Raw genomic sequence first — 23,993 nt, 5'->3', positions numbered from 1 at the left:
GCTGCAGCTAAACCCTATGCCCACTGCTAAAGAGAAATGAATATTCACTGCACTGGCACTTTTTTTATATCGTTCTGCTTGTGCTAAAATTGGTAAGGCAGCTTTATTCTTCGGTTCAGTACGATCACAGTGATACCACATTTATATTTTTTTATGTTTTAAAGCTTTTATACAATAAAAACTATTTCATAGAAAAAATAATTATTTTTGTATCGCTTAATTCTGAGAGCTACAATTTTTTATACTTTTTTATTTATCTCCTGAGTGAGCTGTATGGTGGCTTGTTTCTTGCGGGACAAGAGGACGTTGTCAGAGTTACTAGTTTTATTTACATTTGTTTTTTTAATCTTTTATGCACTTTTTGTTCAGAGGTATGATGATAAAGCATTGCTTTTTGCCTTGTTATTTTTTTTTACAGGGTTCACTGAAGGCGTTAATTAGCGGGAAAGTTTTATACAGTGGGTCATTATGTACGAGACAATACCAAATATGTGTACTTTTATTGTTTTGGTTTTTTACATAAATAAATGCATTTATTGGAAAATTATTTATTTATATTTATATTTTTTTTATCTTCATTTGGGAATTGAAAAAAAAAATACTTTTACACTTTTGATTTTTTTTTTTTTTAAACTTTTTTACATTGGCCCAAGACAGGACATCGCTGTACAGTATCAGATCGGTGATGTGACACTCTGCAATGCTTCTGCACTGAAGGGCATCAAACCAACATCTGACAGGCAGGAAGGAGGTATCTCAGGTCCTGCTCTGAGCAGGCACTGACACGCCACCTTCACCGAAGGACCCCACAGCCATCTTGCGGCCGGGGATCTCCATGGAGACCATCAGGACAGCGTGATCACATCGTGTTGTCCAGGTATAAGCATGCAAGGAACCCATTCCCTGTGCGATGCGCTTTGATGTCGCAGTCATCACTGACAGCGGCATCGGAGGTTAAATGCCCACAATCAGTGCTAGCACCAATTGTGGGCATTGCTGTGTGGTGTCAGGTCTCACATAGAGCTGACACCCGCACCCGATCGCTGTGGCGCTCAGCGTAAGGCAGCACAATCGTGCCGCTGTACATATACTGCTGAAGGGGTTAAAGGGTCAATATTGACTTGTAGGATTGCTACTTCCAATAGGTGTCACTAGAGTTTAAGTGCTCTTCATCTCTGAAGAGACAATTTGCATATCTTTTCAGCAGAAATTCTTTCTATGGTAAGAAGAAACAAATTATGATGTTGATTGATATTTGATGCTTTTGGAAGAGACTTTTAAGAAGCTCCATGCTTCAATATGCCTCCAGCAGTTTAATCCCCATTCTAAGACTTCTAGTTGAGCGCCCATACAAGCCATATTTGCATTATGTATATTATGTCCACAAAGTTTAGTTACAAAACTAAGCTTCCTTGAAATAAATTAAGTACCTCAATAGGATCTGTTCTGCATTATTTATTATTTGAAACTGGGAAGCTAGGGACCACACTTTCCATTTCGAAATATATTTCACGGATGAAAGCTGAGTAATAGCAGACACTATTTGATGCAAGCTTTGCATGTTTTGGCATTACTGCAATTAACAAATACAATTCAAATGATCTTATTCAGCAATACAGATACAAATCTAATCAGAAAAATGCATAATGCTTAATTTTTCATTATGAATTCAGCCTACTTTAAAGGGCAATTTTATCACAAATTCAGAATTTATGGCTAGACAGCTAAAATGGCGCAGTGCCAGCAACAAATGCAATGCTCCATTTAGAGTTCAAAGCATTATTTTTTTGTCCTAATGGTAAGTATGCCTTACTTTGGGATCAATACTGACTAGTATATGCTGTAATTTATATTGATTTTTTAAAAGGTGTATCAGAACTCCAGCTCAAATTATCCATACTGTGAAACTAAAGGGAATCTGTCACCCCCAAAAGGCATTTTAAATGGGCGACACAGTGCTGTAGAGACTTAGCCCTTCTAACAACCATACTAGTACTGTACCTGTTACTAGTACAGTGCTAAGAAAATAACTTAATTCATATGCAATGAGGTGGCTATGGTGCACCCTTGGGCATGGCCAAAAGCTTGGTGCGCCATTACACTTCCTCACTTGCATATTGGGGACCTTCTCCTGCTTTTGATTGACAGTGCACACTTCCTACAGCAAGCACTGTTTTAATGCTGACGGGGTGGGTGTGAGCATGTGAACAAACATTGTCTGTCTCCAGCAGCATGTGCACAGTGAACAGACACATTCTCCTCTCCATTTTGTTTTGGCTGATGCCGCTCACTTCACTAATACACCCGGAAGTGTAATAAGGTGCTTCAACAGAAAGAAGACATGGGGGAAAATGTGATCGGGCACACGCTGCCAGCAGTCAGCCATTGCCTGCTCTGGGAAGTGAGTACAGTCAATCAGAATGTTCCCAATATGCAAATAAGGCATAACGGTGCACCAAACTTTAGGCCATTTCTAAGGTGCATGAAAACCCTCTCATTTGCATATTAATTAAAAGTTTTTACTGTACCAGTCACAGGCAAAGTGATCATATGGTTTTCAAAGGTGCTAAGTCACCTATAACACTGTATGGCCCATTTAAAATGCATTCTGGGGATGATGCCCTCCCTTCAAGTATTTTGTTATCTAGATCTATTGACTTCCATCCTTTACTGAACAAGTCTTCAGTGCATGTTCAGTTAAGGTCAGAAGTTAGTAGTGCACACTGATAGCGCTTAGTATGATGGTTGAAAGGGGCATGGGTGGAAAGGATCATGCACCACTCTGCTTTTCTGATTCATGTCTTTTGCTCCGCCACTGTAAGGGGAGAGTCAGACAGCCGTACAACTAAGACTAGGATCGCAAAGCAATGCTTGGACTGGCCGGTGGCTCTCCTGACAGGAGCGTGACAGCATGTATATCTAAGCAGCTGTAATGCTCGGGATGGGAGAACCAATGGTCAGTCCGAGCAATGAGTTGCGATACTCATCCAAGATTGACTCTCCCCTAACAGAAACATAAAGGAGACCCCAAACTGAAGTCCGTGATAATTTTCTCTCAGTCATGCACTAGATAAGGCATGATGGTTAATTTAAAAAATCTTCAGAAGTTGAAAATGAGAAAGTAGACTGACAGATTTCTGGTTTCTTTAAAGTCTCAATGACAGCACATCCAATAATTATCATTTTCCTGATATGAAGAAGGCAGAGGTTGAAAGACCAGACCTACAACCACACCATAACCAATAATTTTAATGAAACAGCAAACACAGCAAGTAGGCCTACAATTTCTCAGGCCATATTAGAAAATGTAACAAAATGTAAATGTAACAAAATGTTCCTGTGCTTTCATGGAGACTTCCAATAAATGGTAAATTCCTTATTTAGCAGTTGACTCCAAGACCTAAGTACTACTACAAAAAAAATAATTAGTGAAGTGCAATGGCATTGACTTTTGTGACAAAAAAAATATCTTCAGAAGTCAAAGCATCTGATTTTCAATAGTTTGTAAAAAAGATGAACTCTCTTCCCTGTTGCAGCTCTACAAATTTGTTTAAAAGAAGGAGAGGTATTTCGCCCCACCAACCCGAGTGACTGCATCTGGATCAAGTTCTACAACTTGATCCTGGAACCAAGGGACCCCACTTCAGGTTTCGAGTGGAGAGCGACTATTTCTACAACACTAACTTTCTGAGAAAGGAGAATCCTATTTTTTTTCCAAAAAATCTCTCTATTATCCCATTAAAACAGAAGTAGCCTCTATTGAAGTGAAAAAGTGCAAATTCTAATAAACAACATGTAACATGTCCCAAAATGAAAATGGTGGCTCCTACTGAGGAGGATTGTGTACTCAGAGACAAGTCTGACTTGTCACAATTTAGAATATGGACTAGGGATGTAAGCAGATGAATTAGAATCTTTATGTCCATTTACATTTAAGCTCTTCAGATGACTACAATCAATATATTATACAGATAAGGAATAACCTTCATAGGTTGTTGTTTCAATTTTAGTGCCACTTTTCTGCCATAACCTCAGTGAAAAGCTCTAGGGAGAAATCCTGAAGTAGAGGCACAAAAGTATCGTGAAAAATCTCCTTTCTTGTCTTCAAAGCAAACAATAAATTGTTGGGGTGACCTGATGGATTAGAAAATGATAATAAGCATTGTTTTGATATACTGTTGTCACTTTGTTACACCCGGTCCGTTTCCTGTACCTCCAAGGGGTCTCTGTCGGGACTCTCGCTCTGTCGGCTTCACGCTGTCTGAATGCAGCCTCTGCCCCTCCTTCCTCTCCTGCTTCCTAGCATGCGGCCAGCAGGTTCCCAGGTAGCGTTCTTAGATCGCACGCGCACTCGCTCCCCATCTCTTAAAGAGACATTGTGCATTTTCGAAAAGTTGCCTCTAACCAATAGCGTGTGGCTTGTTACTATTTCTAGCTCCTCCACCATAGGGAGGGCACCGGAGCAACAAGTATGCACTGTTGCTAACTTCTAGTTCCTGTTAACATGCGTTTCTGTTTCTGAAGTATCTGCCAAGTACTCCGCTTACACTGTCTGTCTCCACAGAGACTCTGCAACCTGTTACCCGGTTATTCTGGACTGCATTCGCACTGTCTACGCTGGACCCGTCTAGTCCCGCCAGTCTGCCAGCCACTCTTCCGGACTTCACCAGTACTCCCGATACCAGCTTCTACTCATACACCCGGTATCCTCCAGTCAGCTCTGCAGCATCCGCTAACCCTGCTGGTCCGTCTGTTCCGCTGGGACAGCCGCCACGAGTACGGGGTCTAACTGGAGGTAGCACTCGTGTCCTCCAGACATTCCACTCTGTCCCTGTTCGAGGGGACTTACTACGGGTGTTTGGGGCTCACGCAGTAACGCCCCCTTCGGAGCCCCCTGGACCGTGGTCTAGTGGTTCCACATCTAACCTCAATAAATACTAATGTGAACTTCTACATCTGTGCCTCCGTTTCCATTTGTTACACATTTCCACATCCTTCCCTATTAATATTGTGACTTGATAGTTTCCATCTTGATTTTCTTGTAAACTACATAAATGGTGAAAGGTTTCACATTATTATACTTAGTTTGCCATTGAACTTTTCACTGACGAAAGACTGGAATACTGACCCTTTACCTATTATTCCTGGCATATTGGACAAATGGATACTGACTGCAACAAATGCATTTTCTCCTCTAAATGAAGAGAATTTGTTTAAAAGGAGTCTATAATAGCAGGTCTTTGAGGCAGAAAGTCAAGCAGATGTAAACAATAACCTTTTTAATAAGATTGTTAATTGAAAAATTTTGTGAAATTGATTCCCAAATGTCAACAACATTTTTAAATCTTGCTGGTGCTATTGCTTAGAGCAGGGGTACACTGCATTTTTTTGTCCAAAGTTTTAACATAGTCATGAAGAGCGTTATGGATTCCTAAGAGAACAAGATCAGAACCACTGTCAGCACATGAGTTCGGCACCAAAACCAACAGTATTATGTGAATGCAGCTCCAAGATGACCATCAGAACATGAATGCAGCACCAGAACCACCGTCAGTACATGAATGCAGTACCAGAACCATGGTCAATACATGAATGCAGTGTCAGAACCACTGTCGGTACAAGAATGCAGGACATGAACCACCTTCAGTACATGCATACAGCACCAAGCTTAGTACAGTGATAATTGCAATGTAAGGTCAGACCCATATACAATTATATTGCATGATCCTACAGATACCAGTATGTCCTTAACAATGGTAAGGAGATGCTGGGAGTTGCTGTTACCAGTCATCATCAGACTGCGAACCATACAGGAAACATAGTACCGATGAGACAAAGAAGTATCCAGGTACTTTATAGGTGACATCTTCTCTGATTAAAGTCTTCTCCTTTTGTCTCCATTTTGTCCAGACACCATGATAAGATTCCATGATCAATGCTCGTCTCTGCAGATTTCGCTCTTTTCAGTCTTCAGCAGCATTTCCTGACATGGTGCCCTTAAAAGTAAAAGTATCATTATACTGCCCCATGAATAAAAATATTTCCCCCAAACTGTCTTTCTCTCTAATATTCCCTCACACACTCCCCCTCTACTTAACATCCCCATCACTGACCCTCTTAACAATCCACTTCTCCCCACTGCCCCTCTACAAAATTTCCTGTCTCCACACTACCCTTCTACAATTTATAACCCCAAAATTCCCCTTTCCATATCTTCCCTACACCGCCTCTCTGTATAATATCCTCACTGCCCCTGGCTATACAATGACCCCTTTCACAACCCATCAATTGCCCCATAATGCACCCCATTGCATCGCAATGCATCCTATTGCACCATTATGTGCCCTCGCAGTAAATCCGATCCTTCCTTCCCCCGCGCCTCCTCATCTAAAATGAAAGCACACTTTACCTTCAACTCCTCCATGAAGCGCTTACCAGGGCCTGACATTTCCATTGTTGGTGCAGGCTTGGCATTGGCAGCAGTTTATTGCATGTTAGGGTGAGGGCTGACGGGTGCACTTCTGCCCCAGTGTTCAAATGTATTCATATCTCAAAGACACAAATACATTTGAATGTAGTGAAAAGGGAGCTGCGTCACCCGGACAGCTCCACAGGCAGCCGCAAAACCTTTGAAAGGCCAGTGCTAATAAAGTGGGCAAAGGTGGGGCGGGCGAGAGGCAGCTTTAGCCATGCCACAAATCTTACTCTAGTAAGTCCCATTCCCTAATGATGCCATGTCTGCAGTGAAACATGTTGTGGGGACAAGTGCTTCATTATAAACCATCCTATCTGCCTTATAGTGCTGATACCCCAGGGGGGTCACTAAATGATAGTTTTGCAGTCGCCTTTACAGTATATTAGAATCCTTTAGGCACTATAAGGACAGAATGTTTCATGTTTTGCATTATTCCACTATTTTAATTCATAATAAAAGCTAAGTTTTAGGACTTGTTAGTGAAGGTTCTTGTTAGGTTATCCCAAATTGTAAATAACTTTGATATGGTTTAGCAATCCCCCAAATCTTCCCAACAAAAGGGTAAGATCTTTTTTAAGTTCTGGGAAAAATATCCTTTTTTAGGTTTATTCAATTCTGCTTTGATTAATTTATGAATGTTATCATGGTCAGGAAAAAGTGTGTCTCTGGTATTCACCAAGTCCCCCCAAAATTTGTTGTCGAACAGATCTAGTTTTTTGGGGGTTTACATATACTGAGAGCTGGTGGCTTTAATAAGTTCATTAATGTCATCAAGATTAAAGAAAATGTTTCATATACGTTATCATTACCGCGTTAACAATTAACTACTTTTTCACCCTGTTCAGGTTCTGAAAATAGAACATTTATATCACATTCCAAAACCAGAATGGATTACTTTTTTTTTTTTTTTTTTTTAAGAATAAACTTGAGAAGTATTAGGTAGAGGGGAAGACAAGGTAGATAAGGCAGGATGTGTTTGTTCTCTAATAAGACATATAACATCGGTAAAATAAGAAGCTTTGTCCTTAATCGCAAAAGCAGTGCAATATTTGCATCATAAATGTTTACATGCCAAGATGCTAATGCTAAAACGATGGGAAAGTTTCATAGCATGTTCCACATTTTATGTATTTTGGTTTGAAAAAATAGATGCATCCTTGTCTCTCTAAAATATTAGGTAAAGGATGAGCATTCACAAAACAAAAGTAGCAGAAACCTGGCATGGCGTTATTGGGAAAGGGTGGAGGTGCTTTCCTATGTTTTTATCTGTCCTATCAAGAGAAGGGAGTCCTAAGTGTGATGAAGAAGACTGAGGAAAAAACCTTCATACCTTACAGTATGGATGATTTGGGCCACAGTTTTGCTATTGGATAACTGACTAAATAAATGTATACATATAATAAAATTAATTAGAGAAAGACAGTTAAAGGGTAGGTGCAGGTGACTGTATTGAGATCCAACAAAACTTCGGATTGCACCTAAATCAAGTTTAGCCGTGCACATGACTGATTGTTTCCTAGGACAAAATAAGTCAGATGAAAAAAATTGCTGCATGTGTGCGTGGATATCATCAGAGTGCACTCGGATAATATTTGAAGGTCATACACTGACAGAATGGAGAAGATGGATATTTTTTTTCTCCATCTTCTCCTCATCCAAGAGAACCTGATCACACTATGCTGACACTCTGATCAGCGTGTGATTTGCATAGTCAGTTAGGAGAATTTGTGGCCTTCTGCACGAGTTCTAAGAATGAAAAAAAATATATTGTTCTGTCATAAACGTCAGCCATTGATTCATAAGCAAAATATTACAATGTGGTGTAAATGTTTTAGGATATTTCTGCCCCTGCCAGCCCCGGGGCCTTGGTCAATCAGATTGCATAAGAAGTAAATGAGTAATAAGTAATAACTTTAAATTAGGGGAATAACCTGGAGTGATATTCGAAGCAGATTGAGATAAGGTCAAATTCACACTTACATCCACAGCATGCATTGACATGAAATCAATAGAAAAATGCGGGGGCCAAGGGCCCAGTCAGCACACCAGCAGACCACAGGAGCACATGAACCCGTCCTGACCCAGACGTAGCAACAGCTGAAGACATAAGAAATGTGAAGATTGTTCCAGCTCCTTTCCGATTAAAAATCCTTTATTGATCCATATCCTTAAAAATTATCCCTGCACCGAAGGGAATGTGAACAGCGACAGGATGATTTTTAAGGATATGGTTCAATAAAGGATTTTTAATCGGAAAGGAGCTGGAACAACCTTCACATTTCTTATGTCTTCATGCATTGACATGGTTTGGCTCTCAAACCTGCAGCTCTTCGATTACAACTGTGGATTTTTTGCAGCTCATGCATGAAATCTATGCAATATCCTGGCACTATAAAATGCAGCACATTTTTCACAAACAAATACACAGCGGAAAGTCTTCTGTTTGTTCACTGAGTGGGAGTACACCTTAAGGTGGATTGAGATTTTCCTTATTTTTGTATATAAATCTGAATCAGTATATCATAAAATGGTCTGCAGCTTTCTACATCTATGTTGGGGCTTTCCACATGTCTGTTCCATGTTTTAGGAACAGGCAAATGGAGTTAAAGGGGTTTTCCACAATCAAGAAAGTGGACTCTAAATGCTCATTTTTTTATTCCACAAGTAACAAATAGAGCAAGTTCTCAACCTCCCAGGGCCCAGCGCTGGTTTCTTACTGATACTCAAGTCTCAATGTCTTGGTTGCAGCGGCGACATCAACTACCATTGCAACATTATGTATTTAATGTTAATCAGACATCAGATAAGCATTATTTTCAGATTATGAAGACTTTGTCCACTTCTTGGTGTCATTTTACAAATTTCCATCTGCACTTTAAAATTGGCCCTCTGCATTGACCTGAATCAGCGGCCGAGGGGGCTGCTCAGTGTCTTTAGTAGGCACTTTAAATTCTTGGGACAGAGACCCAAATAATAAGTACATCACCACAAATCTTACAAATGCCACTATTGTAAATAAATTTTATAATTAGGGATTAGCAAATAGCTTGGATAACTCCTTATTCGGCAAGCAATAGCGCTTACGAATAGCTGTATCGGGAATCCGAATACCTGGAGCGCTCCTGCTGATGGTGTCCAGCGCCGCAGCTGCATGTGTCGCTGCTGTGTCACAGGCACAACACACAGGCTCTCCATGCATATGTTGTGACTGTCACACAGTGGCAACACAAGCAGCTGCGGTGCCGAACAGCTGATTACACAGGTCAACAAAAAAAAAAAATTTTTCTGGTGTCCAAAATATTTTAATGAATTTGGGGTATTTTTGGGGTGCTGATTCTGAATATGCTATCAGTTTTGCCAGATTGGCTCAAGTTTTTGACATTTTTGGTATCTTATTTATAGCACTTGTTGGTAAATGCGACGCATCATCTCATTAATTTCTTTGGATTAGTACTTGAACTGAGCAGTTCTCAATATAGTTTTGTGTTAATTAGTGTTCTAAAAGTTTGTTCATAGCTTGATTTTTGCACTAACTTTATGTTGTTGTCTGTTTTCCAGTGAAAAGCATGAACTCATCAAGAAGAAGTTGTCTTAACGATCCAGACTCATTCTGTTACATTTGTGGTGAATACACACTGCCAAAACATAGAAGAAACATAACAGACTTCGTAAAAAAAGTGTATTTTGCCTATTTTGGGGTTATGCTTGGGGACCAAGACAAGTTTTGGGCACCACACATAGTGTGCAAAGCATGTATCGAATTATTACGAAAATGGAGCAAAGGACAAAGAAAAAGCTTCAAATTTGGTGTTCCAATGGTGTGGAGAGAGCCAAAAAATCATCATGATGACTGTTATTTCTGTGCAGTGCAAGTGCAAGGATTCAATAAGCATAAGAAACGAAAATGGGAGTAACATGGAATCTGCAAGAAGGCCTGTCCCTCATTGTGAAGATGTGCCTGTACCTGTGTTTACCATAAATAACAGTCATCATGATGATTTTTTGGCTCTCTCCACACCATTGGAACACCAAATTTGAAGCTTTTTCTTTGTCCTTTGCTCCATTTTCGTAATAATTCGATACATGCTTTGCACACTATGTGTGGTGCCCAAAACTTGTCTTGGTCCCCAAGCATAACCCCAAAATAGGCAAAATACACTTTTTTACGAAGTCTGTTATGTTTCTTCTATGTTTTGGCAGTGTATATTTACCACAAATGTAACAGAATGAGTCTGGATCGTTAAGACAACTTCTTCTTGATGAGTTCATGCTTTTCACTGGAAAACAGACAACAACATAAAGTTAGTGCAAAAATCAAGCTATGAACAAACTTTTAGAACACTAATTAACACAAAACTATATTGAGAACTGCTCAGTTCAAGTACTAATCCAAAGAAATTAATGAGATGATGCTTCGCATTTACCAACAAGTGCTATAAATAAGATACCAAAAATCTCAAAAACTTGAGCCAATCTGGCAAAACTGATGACATATTCAGAATCAGCACCCCAAAAATACCCTAAATTCGATGAAATATCTTTGGCACCAAAAATGCTGTTGACCAGTGTTATCGGGAGCGTTCCAGGTATCCAGGTTCCCGATGCAGCTATTTGGTAAGCGCTATAGCTAATCGGATAAGGAGTTATCCAAAGCTATTCGCATATCTTTATTTATCATATTAAAAGTTATGCCACTCGGGCATCTTGTGCAGACCGCAAAGCCTGGCATGTGCACTGCGTAGTTCCTCTTATTTGTAATCCCCTCAGTTCATTGGCTCCAATTGAATCTCTCCGGCAGGAATAAGAAGAACCTAAGGGACCTCCTAGAGAGCAGTGAGTGGAGACATGGAACAAACAACTGATTGCTCCCATCTATCAGTCCATGCACAGGGGATAAGAAACAAAGATGAAACATTGGCAGGGCAATAAAGATGATGTGGAGAATGAAGCACAGACAGAAGAAAAACTGAAAATGAATGAAAGAAAAAAGCAAAGGGAAAGTAAGCTGAAAGAGGCAGTAGTCAGTAGAGAAGCACCATAGGCTTTAAGCTACCATTATGTTGGCAGTACAAAAGAAACCCAAAGCCAACCTTTCAGGTGGGCCACAAACAGCAAACAGGCTCCATCACCCCCCATACTAGTAAACTCACTCCTTGGCTGCCTTAGCCACACTCCACACTAAGTATCGAACTGGCTTACTAGAGGATCCTTCTGTGGGCTAGTCTGTGTTGTGAGTAAGGTAAAGGGGAGAACTATTTTGCTTCCAAGGGGCCCTATCTCTAAATAGGCCCTTTGTGAGACCCTACACAGTGTCAGGTATGCTGTGATGGTTAGTGGCTGGTCAGCATGCCGTAAAAAAAAAACATTGACAAGGGGCAGTACAGTATATTGCACTGATGAGGGGCAGTACACCAAAACAGTGTCTGCAAATTGAGATTTTGGTTTTGGCTTTTATCCTAAGTCATGTGACAAGGCATTTTAGAGAGTCAATAGTGACTTTTAAGAAAGCTACTTACAATAAGTGTCACTAAATTTCTAGTCCTCTTCCTCTCTGAAGAGACAATTTGCATTAAAAAAAATTGCACTGATAATACCACTGTTGCATAATCAGTGCAGTTTCCAAGAGAAGAAGGACAATGGTGACATCATAGTCACATAACCTAAGGTCCTTGTGTGGCCAAAGACAACTCTTCTTATACCAAAGTGCCCGCAGAGTGAAAAACCCCTTTAATGGGGGTCCAATTATTTATGGGGGGGGTCAGTTTGGTTTCAGTTATGTGACTATTTTTAGAATTAAATAAAAAGAGCTTAGCTTCCTTCATTCAAACGCTGAACACTCACCCGACAAGCTGTTACAACATATCACTGTATTTAGAAGCTATCAGACCCCAGGACAGGTGAGGGATTTGTCTGCCACTATGTTCATTTCAAAGATATCGACTGAATTATAATAATCTTGCACTGAGAAATAAGTTTGTGTGAGTTTTTAAACAATGTGCATGTTTCTACTCAATGACAGCATGCAGCGATTCTAAAAATGATAAAACATTGTGAAACAATGTATGTTAAAAAATACATACGGTAACTTTGTACAATGAGTAAGTTCATAGCTGAACAATCTATTCAAGTACCATATTTATTTGATATATTAATATAAACTTACTACACAATATACATTAAGAAGACATTTTAGCACAAAAGCGCTAAATATGTCAACCTGTTAACGATAGAACTACTTTAGGTTATTTTTCCCACAGTATTTTCAGCTCCTGCTTTGTTTATATAACCATAGAAAATGTGAATTGCACTTTACGGACCTATAAACACAAATGTCAAATAAAAATCATTAAAATCCTATAATATGACAAAAACACCAGTGTTGTACTTACAGGCTGCAGAAGATAGATAAGAGATGATTCTTGAATTACTATTACTGGGATGGAGGAGATTTTGACAGCATGATAGAGTGTCTCCACTGAAGCCATAATCTGGTCAAAACGTCCCCCAAGTCCACCTAATGCCACGATGACATCGACCTAAAAAAGCAAAGAAGAAATAATTGAAGAAAATAATATTAACACTAAACATTGCAAATGGAAAAATATACAGGAGGAACCAGCAATATTTAAACCTAGGAAAATGAATGACAGTAATGGACCCTGGGCCAGATGATTGGAGCTACAGGAGGGCCGGATCCAGTACCCTGCTATTTTCTACCCTGGGTGACTAAATAACACTTTTAAAAAATGTGCTGTTTACATTGTTTGGCCTTCTCCATGTTGCAATCGGTTATCTGATGATAGAGGACGGTGTGGAGATTTATATGCCTTTGGCTCAGCAGAGTACCAGTTCCATCTTAGACAATATATATTTATACGGTAGGTACACATCCCCATAGGCTTTATAAAAAAAACTCACAGGGGGGAAAATATATTTTCCTTTTGACACCTATGACTCAGCGGAGTCACAGTCCCTTCCTAAATTTGGTAAGTGCCACCTGTCAAGTCAGAATGGAAGGATTATCCTTCTCGAAAACACCAGATAGGCTTCTGACAGTGGGCTTCTTGGGTCAACATTACTTCTAAAGATGTTCAAGTCCTCAAGAAGCAGACACTGATAAAAAATGTGGCAGTCCCAGTCCAGTCCTGGCTACATATATAAACTTGAAGAGCAAATGCAGGTTTGGATCAGGCTTAGTCTTAGGCAGGTAAAATAGACTGCTTGTCAGTATATGACTTACAGAAGTATTGCAGTGTATGATAGAAGAGATCAAATTGTCAGAAGATTGATGATGTTGTCCGATCTAAAGTTACAAGCGAATCCTCACATCACAAGCAACGGGGAGGATTCTCCAGTACTGAAGCCTTGAACGAGAGTCATGTGATCGCAAGTATCTGATATACATACTCGCGGTCATATTAGAGGCCGCACCTATCTATTTGGTATGTGGTAGGGAGTATGTAAATAGCACCAGCACTGGAGAATCCTCACAGCTTCCGGCAGGACAATCCTTTTAACTCTCACAGGTGATTTATAGAATAAAAATGGTAAAAATAATCCCTTAAGGCTGTGTGCACACGTTGTGGATTTTTCGCGTTTTTTTCGTGTTTTTTCGCTATAAAAATGCATAAAAAAACACATACATACGCATCCCATCATTTAGAATGCATTCACCAATTTTTGTGCATATGTTGCGTTTTTTTAGCGGAAAAAAAACGTAGCATGTTCATTAATTTTGCAGATTTACCACTATAGTACTGCATCCCAGAACCTCCGGAAAAAAACAACCGTGAAAAATCTGCATGCAGATTTCTTGCAGAAAATGTCCGCTTTTGTTAAGGAAATTTCTGCAAGAAATCCTAATGTGTGCACAAAGCCTTACAGTACAAAATACAATGTCATAAATTGTCATCTCATACTGATGATGACCATTGTTAGTTGACTGTATAAAATATTACAATTTTTATTGAGAAAAATTTGAAGACAATTTGGAGACTTTGAAAAAGCAGAGCGTGAGAATATTAAAACACTTGGAAATGTGAACTACAAGGACTATATAAGATTGAAATTGACCTTTTACCTTGCATTTAAAAGAGAAAAGTAAAGAGAAGGAGAGACAGACATTTATGCTACATAATAGTGCTTACAAAGGCAAGGATTAGCAAAGGCTTCCAAGCTACCATAATTACCGAGGTTACCAACTTTCATGGTAAACTAACACTGTAGCTAGGGGCCTACATAAATTGCCCCATAGCAAAAATGCAAAATGCAACTCCCCCACTAATAACCCAAACAAAAATAATTATTTGGCAAGAGGAGGCAGCGTTACAGAGAATAAGTGCAATCACAGAAGGTCATACTTCTCAACCTTTTAAAGTAAGCAATAAGGTACAATGGCTTGCGAAACTATTCACTCCCTTGGCATTTTGGGGGTTTTACAACCTCACAACCTGGAATTTAACTGTTTTTTGACGGTTTGCATCAGTTAATGTAAAGAAAATGACTACAACTGTGAAAATGTGTTTCATTTTGTTGTGAAACAAACAATGAATAGAATAAAATAACTATTCACCCCCCTAAAGTGTACTTTGTAGAGCCTCCTTTTGCAGCAATTACCACTGCAAGTCACTATGCATAAGCCTCTATGAGCTTTCCACATCTTGACACTGGGATTTTTGCCCATTCCTCAAGGCAAAATTCCTTCCTTCATCTCCGGTGAACAGCAATCTTCAAGTCTGACCACAGACTCTCAATTAGGTTAGGGTCTGCGATTTGACTAGGAACCTGTCACCCCCCCTGGCGTTTTTAACTAAAAGAGCCACCTTGAGCAACACTAATGCTGCATTCTGTCAAGGTGGCACTTTTATTTGGGGTCCCTTCCAACGCTGAAATATTTGTTTTTATAATTTGCCCGCCATACCTGTAGTCTGTCCGGGGGGCATGTCTTTTCCCCCTGGACAAAAATGCCTCCCAGCCATCGCTAATTTCCTCCGTGCGCCGCCTCCTCTGCATTCGTTTACGTCCCCGCTGCCTGCGCTGTAAGGTTTTTTTCTGGCATGCGCAGTTTGCGCTGCCCTTCGACTCCCATCACATGATGGGAACTTACAGTGCAGGCGCCGGGGATGTTAATGAAGGCACAGGAGGCGGCGCCCGGAGCACTGAGGGAATGAGTGATGGCTGGGAGGCTTTTGTGTCCGGGGGAAAAGACATGCCCCCCGCACAGACTACATGTAGGGCGGGCAAATTATAAAAACATATATTTCAGCGTTGGAAGGGACCCCAAATAAAAGAGCCACCTTAACAGAATGCAGCATTAGTGCTGCACAAGATGGCTCTTTTAGTTAAAAATGTCAGGGGGGTGACAGGTTGCCTTTAAACCACTCAAGTGTTGCTTTCACAGTATGCTTTGGTTCTGTTCTTGTTGGAAGGTGAACCTCTGTCAGTCTCAAATCACTGACAGACTGAAACAGGTTTTACTCAAGAATATCCCTGTACTTCACACCATCAATCTTCCGCTCCACTCAAACAGTTCACCCATCCCTGTTGCTGAAAAACAACCCCGCAGAATGATGCTACCACCATCATGTTTCACTGTGGGGGATTGTATTCTTGCGGTGATGAGCTGTATTGGTCTGGCGTCAGACATAGCGCTTACCTTGGTGGCCAAAAGGCACAATTTTGGTCTCGTCTGACCACAGCACCTTCCTCCATACATTTGGGAAGTCTCCCATAAGTCTTTTGGCAAACTCAAAACAAGCCTTACTTTTTTTTGTGTAAGAAAAGCTTTTGTCTGCCCAGGCTTTCATAAAGGCCACATCTATACTCCAGTCTCTGCTTGGCAACACTGCTGTTTCTTCAGGGTTATCTTTGGTCTCTATGTTGCCACTCTGATTAAGGACCTCCTCTCCCAGGCTGAGAGTTTTGGTGGGCAGATCTCTCTTGGCAGGTTTGTTGTGGTACCATGTTCTTTTCATTTGATAATAGATTTGATGGTGATGTGGGGATCATAGATTGGGATTTTTTATTTATTTTTATTTTTTTTTTATAATCCAACCTTGACTTTTACCTCTCAACAACTTTGTCCCTGACTTGTCTGGAGATCTCCTTGGTCTTCATGGTGTAGTTTGATTAGTGGTGCCTGTTGCTTAATGGTGTTGCAGCCTCTGTGGACTTTCAGAAAAGGTGTGTATATACTGACAGACCAGGTGACACTTAGATTGCACACAGGTCAACGTCCTTTCACTAAGCATGCAACTTATGAAGGTAATTGCTTGCACCAAAAATTTCCATTGGCTTAATAACAAAAGGGGTGAATACAAATGCACATGTAAATTTTTGGTTACCATATACTCGAGTATAAGCCGAGATTTTCAGCCCATTTCTTTAGGCTGAAATTGCCCCTCTCAGCTTATACTCGAGTCATTGTCCCTGGGGGGTCGGCGGGGGGAGGGGCAGCAGCGGCAGTCACATACTCACCTGCTCCTGGTGCGGTCCCTGCATCTCCGATGGTCTCCGGGCGCGGCAGCTCTTCCAGCTTTGTGCAGTCACATGGTACCGCTCATTACAGTAATGAATATGGACGTGACTCCACTCCTATAGGGGTGGAGCCGCATATTCATTACTGTAATGAGTGGTACCAGTGACCGCTCAAAGCTGGATGAGCTGCCGCGCCCGGAGATCATCAGGGAAGCTGCCAGGGACCGCGCCGGGAGCAGGTGAGTATAATGGGGAGGGGGAGCATGGAGATATTCACCTCTCCTCGTTCCACCACCGGGCGCCATCATCTGCATGTGACGCTCAGGTCAGAGGGCGCGATGACGTGGTTAGTGCCCGCCCTCTGCCTGAGTGTTAGTTCGGAGTACGGGGAAGACACAGCAGTGCCAGAGGGTGGAACGGGGAAAGGAGACGATAGCAAGTGCCCGGGGCCTGAGCAACAAGAGGAGAGTATGTCATTTTATTTTTTTATTATTTTTTTTAATCGCAGCAACAGCATATGGGGCATAATAGTCTATGGAGCATCTTATGGGCCATAATCAACATTAGTGCAGCATTATATGGGGCAAAAGTCTGTATGGAGCATCTTATGGGGCCATAATCAACATTTGTGCAGTATTATATGGGGCAAATGTGTCTATGGAGCATCTTATGGGGCCATAATCTGCATTTGTGCATCATTATATGGGTCAAATGTGTCTTTCGATCATCTTATGAGGCCATAATCAGCATTTGTGCAGCATTATATGGGGCATATTTTAATATAGAGCATCTTATGGGGCCCATCATAAACTTTATGGAGCATTATATGGGGCACATTTTGTATGGAGCATCTTATGTGGCCCATTATGAACTGTATGGAGCATTATATGGGGCTCCTAACTCAATATGGATATTCAAAAACACAACCTACTGATGTCTCAATTAATTTTACTTTTATTGGTTTCTATTTTTATTTTTTACATTTACCGGTAGCTGCTGTATTTTCCACCCTAGGCTTATACTCGAGTCATTAAGTTTTCCCAGTTTTTTTGTGGCAAAATTAAGGGTCTTGGCTTATACTCGGGTTGGCTTATACTCGAGTATATACGGTATTTGTTCCCATAACTTTGACTATTTAGTCCTGATGTATCACACAGAAACCGGATTACAAAAATATTTAAACATAGGTTGTAAATGTAACAAAATAGGAAAAAGACAAGGGGGTCAATACTTTTGAAAGCCACTGTACATGTATTGCGCGGCACATACAAAGAAATAGTCCCCTACTGTAGCCTCTTACTGTTCTCACTCACTGCAAAATCCCTTTCACATTTTATGAGGTCTCATAGAACTACTGACTGTCAAATGAAAAAACTGCTTAAGTAGCCCCGCTCCTCAATGCACTGTCGTGTGTGGACTGATGCTCTGCATAGCAGGCACAATCTAGTGATGTCATCACACCTGCTGAGACTCAGATGATGTATTCAACTGTATATGGAGCCTTGCGATGTAGATAACATTCAAATACAGATGCTGGGCATGAAGTTGTGAAGTTCTTCCTCTACTCCTCAACTCACAAGTTCCATAGTGACTGCATAGTTTGCTGCGATTAACCGTAAGTTATTGGTTGTTGCATTAATATATAGTGCTATTATATTGTCTGGGTGTTGTTTGTGGATACCCAGTAAGTTAAGTGTGGCTTTCTTCAAAAATTCTTAAGCCTCACACACACGTCAGTGATGTTTCTCATACACCAAAAACGATCTGCTTTTCATCATTGTTTTGGGTCTGATTTTCATCAATGTTTGGTTAGTGTTTAGTGCTTTTCTCCATTGCTTTGAGTCTGATTTTCATCAGTGTTTGGTTAGTGTTTCATTTTTTACCATCAAAAAAATTGCAAAGCTTTTCCCACCCATTGCAATGTTAAAAAGAGAATCTTATTGGCGATTTTGATCCATGACTCCAACTAAAACTTGATATGTCTCTACAATTTTTTTGTAGACATATGATTCATGAAAAAACTCATATATATGAACAGCTACACAGGAGCATGTTCTATCCATGAAGTATATGAACAGAACAAGTAAAAGTATGTCTGAATAAGGCTTTAATCTGATCTTCATCTGTTTCATGCTAATTCTGATAGTGTGTATGGCTGTATGGAAGGGTTAAAATTTAGAGGCAATTTTTTATTTTTTTTCAAGGAAATGTACAAATCCAAATTTTAACACATTCTAGATATTACTATATTAAATATTCCAGTTGCAAATCTTTATTCATTACATAGTGGAATGATACTCAAAATGAAAGTGGAAAATCAAATTACAGGCTGATCCAACTTCAGTGGAAATGCCTCAAGACAAGGAAATGATGCTCAGTAATGTGCATGGCCTCCACGTGCCTGAATGACCTCCCTACAATGCTTTGGCATGGTCCTGATGAAGCGGCAGATGTTTTCCTGAGAGATCTCCTACTAGACCTGGATTAAAGCACAAGTCAACTCCTGGAGAGTCTATGGGGCAAAAGTGACAGTTTGGTGGATGGAACAAGACATGATGTCCCAGATGTCATAGATTGGATTCAGGTCTGGGGAATGGGCAGGCCACATGAGGCTTAGCATTGTTATACATTAGAAGGAACCCAGATCCCAGTGAACTTGTATATGGTCTCACAATGGGTCTGAGGATGTCATCCTGGTACCTACTGGCAGTCGGGGTACCTCAGGCTAGCACATAGATGGCTGTGTGGCTCACCAAAGAAATGCCTTACCACACTATTACTGACTCACTGTGAAACCGGTCATGCTGGAGGATGTTGCAGACTCTTTCACATCTGTCACATGTGCTCAGTGTGAACCTGATCACATCCATGAAGAGCATAGAGCACCAATGTTGAATCTCCCAATCTTGGGTGTTACCTTATCACTTGTGGATGTCAGGCCCTCATAACATCCTCATGGAGTGTTTCTGACAGATTGAGCAGACACATGGATGTTAAGTGTCCCTGCAGGATGTCATTTTGCAGGTCTCTGGCACTCCTCTTATTGTTCTTCCTTGCACAAAGGAGGAGGTAGTGGTCCTGCTGCTGGGATGTTGCCCTCATACACCAGGAGACGTGGAGAAGGTCGTATTAACCTGCCTCCTGGTATCTGCCCCATGCCCTGGACACTGTGCTGACAGACCAGCTACCCTTTTAGACACAGCTCGCACTGATGTGCTATCCTGGATGAGCTGCACTACCTGAGCAACTTCTGTGGGTTGTAGACACTACCTCAAGCTACTGTACGGTACCTCTAACTGTGAGAGCAATGACAAAATTCAAGTGTGACCAAAACAACAGCCAAAAAGGATGAGAACAGAGAAAAGTTCTGTGGTCATCCCCTGCAAAACCATTCCTTTATAGGAGTTATCTTGCTAATTGCCTATCATTTCCACCTGTTGTCTGTTCCAGTTGCACAATAGCAAGAGAAACGGATTAACAATCGCTGTTGCTTCATAACTGGACAGGTTGATTTCACAAAAGAGTGATTGACATGGGAGTTACATTGTTGTTTAAGTGTACCCTTTTGACATCGTTTTGAAAACTACACCCCTCAAATTATTCTAAACAGCCACTGGAAGATTTCTTAACCCTTTAGATGCTACACAGGAAGTAAGGCACAGTAGATTAACCCCTTCGCGCCACCCGCCGTACTAGTAGGGCGCTGCCGGCACTGCATTTGTGCCAGCCGCAGTACTAGTACGGCGGCTCGATCACCGCGGTCTCGCGCTGAGCGCCGCGGTGATCGGGTGCGGGTGTCAGCTGTATATGACAGCTGACACCCCACAGCAATGCCCACGATCGGCGCTATCGCCGATCGCGGGCATTTAACCCCTCTGATGCCGCTGTCAATAGTGACAGCGGCATAGAGGGGGATCGCGCAGGGACGGGGGCTCCCTGCGCTCTCCCACCGGAGCAACGTGATGAGATCACGCTGCTCCGGTGACCTGGAAGGGGTCCCCGGATCCAAGATGGCCGCGGGACTCCTTCCGGGTCATGAGATGACCTAGCTTGCCGGCGCCTGCTGAGAGTTCCTAATAGCAGGCGCCGGCAAGCCTCTGGAACGTGCCCCTCAGATCGGTGATCTGAGAGAGTGCTGTGCACACTGTCAGATTACCGATCTGTGATGTCTGCCCCGGGACAAAGTGAAAAAGTAAAAAAATAAAATGTCCACATGTGTAAAAAAAAAGAAAAAAAAAAATCCTAAATAAAGAAAAAAAAAATATTCAAATACATTTCTTTATCTAAATAAAAAAAATCACACAATAAAAGTAAACATATTTAGTATTGCCGCGTCCATAACGACCCCACCTATAAAACTATATCACTAGTTAACCCCTTCAGTGAACACCGTAAAAAAAAAAAAAAAACGAGGCAAAAAACAACGCTTTATTCTCATACCGCCGAACAAAAAGTGGAATAATACGCGATCAAAAAGACGGATATAAATAACCATGGTACCGCTGAAAACGCCATCTTGTCCTGCAAAAAAAAAGCCGCCATACAGCATCATCAGCAGAAAAATAAAAAAGTTATAGCTCTCAGAATAAAGCGATGCAAAAACAATTATTTTTTATATAAAATAGTTTTTATTGTGGAAAAGCTCCAAAACATTAAAAAATTACATAAATGACGTATCGCTGTAATCGTACTGACCTGAAGAATAAAACTGCTTTATCAATTTTACCACACGTGGAATGGTATAAACGCCCCCCCTAAAAGAATTTCAGGAATTGCTGGTTTTTGTTCATTCCGCCTCCCAAAAATCGGAATAAAAAGCGATCAAAAAATGTCATGTGCCCGAAAATGGTACCAATAAAAACGTCAACTCGTCCCGCAAAAAACAAGACCTCACATGACTTTGTGAGCCAAAATATGGATAAATTATAGCTCTCAAAATGTGGAGATGCAAAAACTATTTTTTGCAATAAAAAGCGTCTTTTAGTGTGTGATGGCTGCCTACCATAAAAATCCGCCCAAAAAACGCTATAAAAGTAAATCAAACCCCCCTTCATCACCCCCTTAGTTAGGGAAAAATAATAAAATTTTAAAAAATATATTTATTTCCATTTTCCCGTTAGGCTACTTTCACACTAGCGTCGGTACGGGGCCGTCGCGCTGCGTCGGCCCGACGTACCGACGCATACTGTGCAAGTGCCGCACAACGGGGGCAGCGGATGCTGTTTTTCCACGCATCCGCTGCCCCATTGTGAGGTGCGGGGAGGTGGGGGCGGAGTTCCAGCCGCGCATGCGCGGTCGGAAATGGTGGACCGTCGGCACAAAAAAAGTTACATGTAACGTTTTTTGCTGCCGGCGGTCCGCCACAACACAACGCAACCGTCGCACGACGGTTGCGACGTGTGTCAATACGTCGCAATGCGTCGCTAATGTTAGTCTATGGGGAAAAAACGCATCCTGCAGATGACTTTGCTGGATGCGTTTTTTCGCCAAAACGACGCATTGCGACGTATGCAAAAAAACGCTAGTGTGAAAGTAGCGCTAGGGTTAGGACTAGGGTTAGGGCTAGGGTTAGGGTTGGGGTTAGGGTTGGGGTTAGGGTTTCAGTTAGAATTGGGGAGTTTTCACTGTTTAGGCACACAGGGGCTCTCCAAACGCAACATGGCATCCGATCTCAATTCCAGCCAATTCTGCTTTGAAAAACTAAAACAGTGCTCCTTCCCTTCCGAGTTCTCCTGTGCGCCCAAACAGTGGTTCCCCCCAACATATGGGGTATCAGCGTTCTCAGGACAAGTTGGACAACAACTTTTGTTGTCCAATTTCTCCTGTTACCCTTGGGAAAATAAAAACGTGGGGGCTAAAATACCAGTTTCGTGGAAACAATTTTTTTTTTTATTTTCACGGCTCTGCGTGATAAACTGTAGTGAAACACTTGTTGGTTCAAAGTTCTCATAACACATCTAGATAAGTTCCCTGGGGGGTCTAGTTTTCAATATGGGGTCACTTGTGGGGGGTTTCTACTGTTTAAGTACATCAGGGGCTCTGCAAATGCAACATGACACCTGCAGACCAATCCATCTAAGTCTGCAATTCAAACGGCGCTCCTTCCCTTCCGAGCTCTGCCGTGCGCCCAAACAGTGGTTCCCCCCCATATATGGGGTATCAGCGTACTCAGGACAAATTGGACAACAACTTTTGTTGTCCAATTTCTCCTGTTACCCTTGGGAAAATAAAAACGTGGGGGGCTAAAATATCATTTTTGTGGAAAAAAATATATTTTTTATTTTCACGGCTCTGCGTGATAAACTGGAGTGAAACACTTGTTGGTTCAAAGTTCTCACATCACATCTAGAGAAGTTCCTTGGGGGGTCTAGTTTCCAATATGGGGTCACTTGTGGGGGGTTTCTACTGTTTAGGTACATCAGGGGCTCTGCAAATGCAACATGACACCTGCAGACCAATCCATCTAAGTCTGCATTTCAAACAGCACTCCTTCCCTTCCGAGCTCTGCCGTGCGCCCAAACAGTGGTTCCCCCCAATGTATGGGGTATCAGCGTACTCAGGACAAATTGTACAATAACTTTTGTGGTCCAATTTCTCCTGTTACCCTTGGGAAAAAAAATTGCGGGCTAAAACATCATTTTGTGGAAGAAAAAATGATTTTTTAATTTTCACAGCGCTACATTCTAACCTTTTGTGAAACAATTGGGGGTTAAAAGTGCTCACCACACATCTAGATAAGTTCCTTAGGGGGTCTTCTTTCCAAAATGGGGTCACTTGTGGGGGATTCCACTGTTTAGGCACGTCAGGAGCTCTCCAAACACGACATGGGTTCCGATTTCAATTCCAGCCAATTTTGCATTGAAAAGTCAAATGGCGCTCCTTCCCTTCCGCGCTCTGCCATGCGCTCAAACAGTGGTTTATTCCTATATATGAAGTATCAGCGTACTCAGGACAAATTGCACAACAACTTTTGGGGTCCAATTTATCCTGTTACCCTTGGGAAAATAAAAAATTTGGGGCAAAAAGATCATTTTTTGTGAAA

The 23,993-nt window shown here is 41.4% G+C and overlaps 1 protein-coding gene across 11 annotated transcripts in view; it reads right to left on the bottom strand.

Moving 5' to 3' along the window:
- The window catches only part of TPK1 (thiamin pyrophosphokinase 1), an 854,031-nt gene that overhangs the window by 410,025 nt on the left and 420,013 nt on the right, over nucleotides 1-23,993 (bottom strand). For all 11 annotated transcript variants that reach the window (XM_077269139.1, XM_077269141.1, XM_077269138.1 and 8 more), the window contains one exon: nucleotides 12,865-13,011. In XM_077269139.1, the coding sequence (XP_077125254.1) occupies nucleotides 12,865-13,011 (147 nt within the window). The remainder of the gene's footprint in view (nucleotides 1-12,864; nucleotides 13,012-23,993) is intronic.

The sequence above is a fragment of the Ranitomeya variabilis genome, chromosome 6 (assembly GCF_051348905.1).
Source record: "Ranitomeya variabilis isolate aRanVar5 chromosome 6, aRanVar5.hap1, whole genome shotgun sequence".
Lineage (NCBI taxonomy): Eukaryota > Metazoa > Chordata > Amphibia > Anura > Dendrobatidae > Ranitomeya > Ranitomeya variabilis.
Note: the sequence above shows the minus strand (reverse complement) of the source record. Positions and strands in the feature narration are given on the sequence as shown.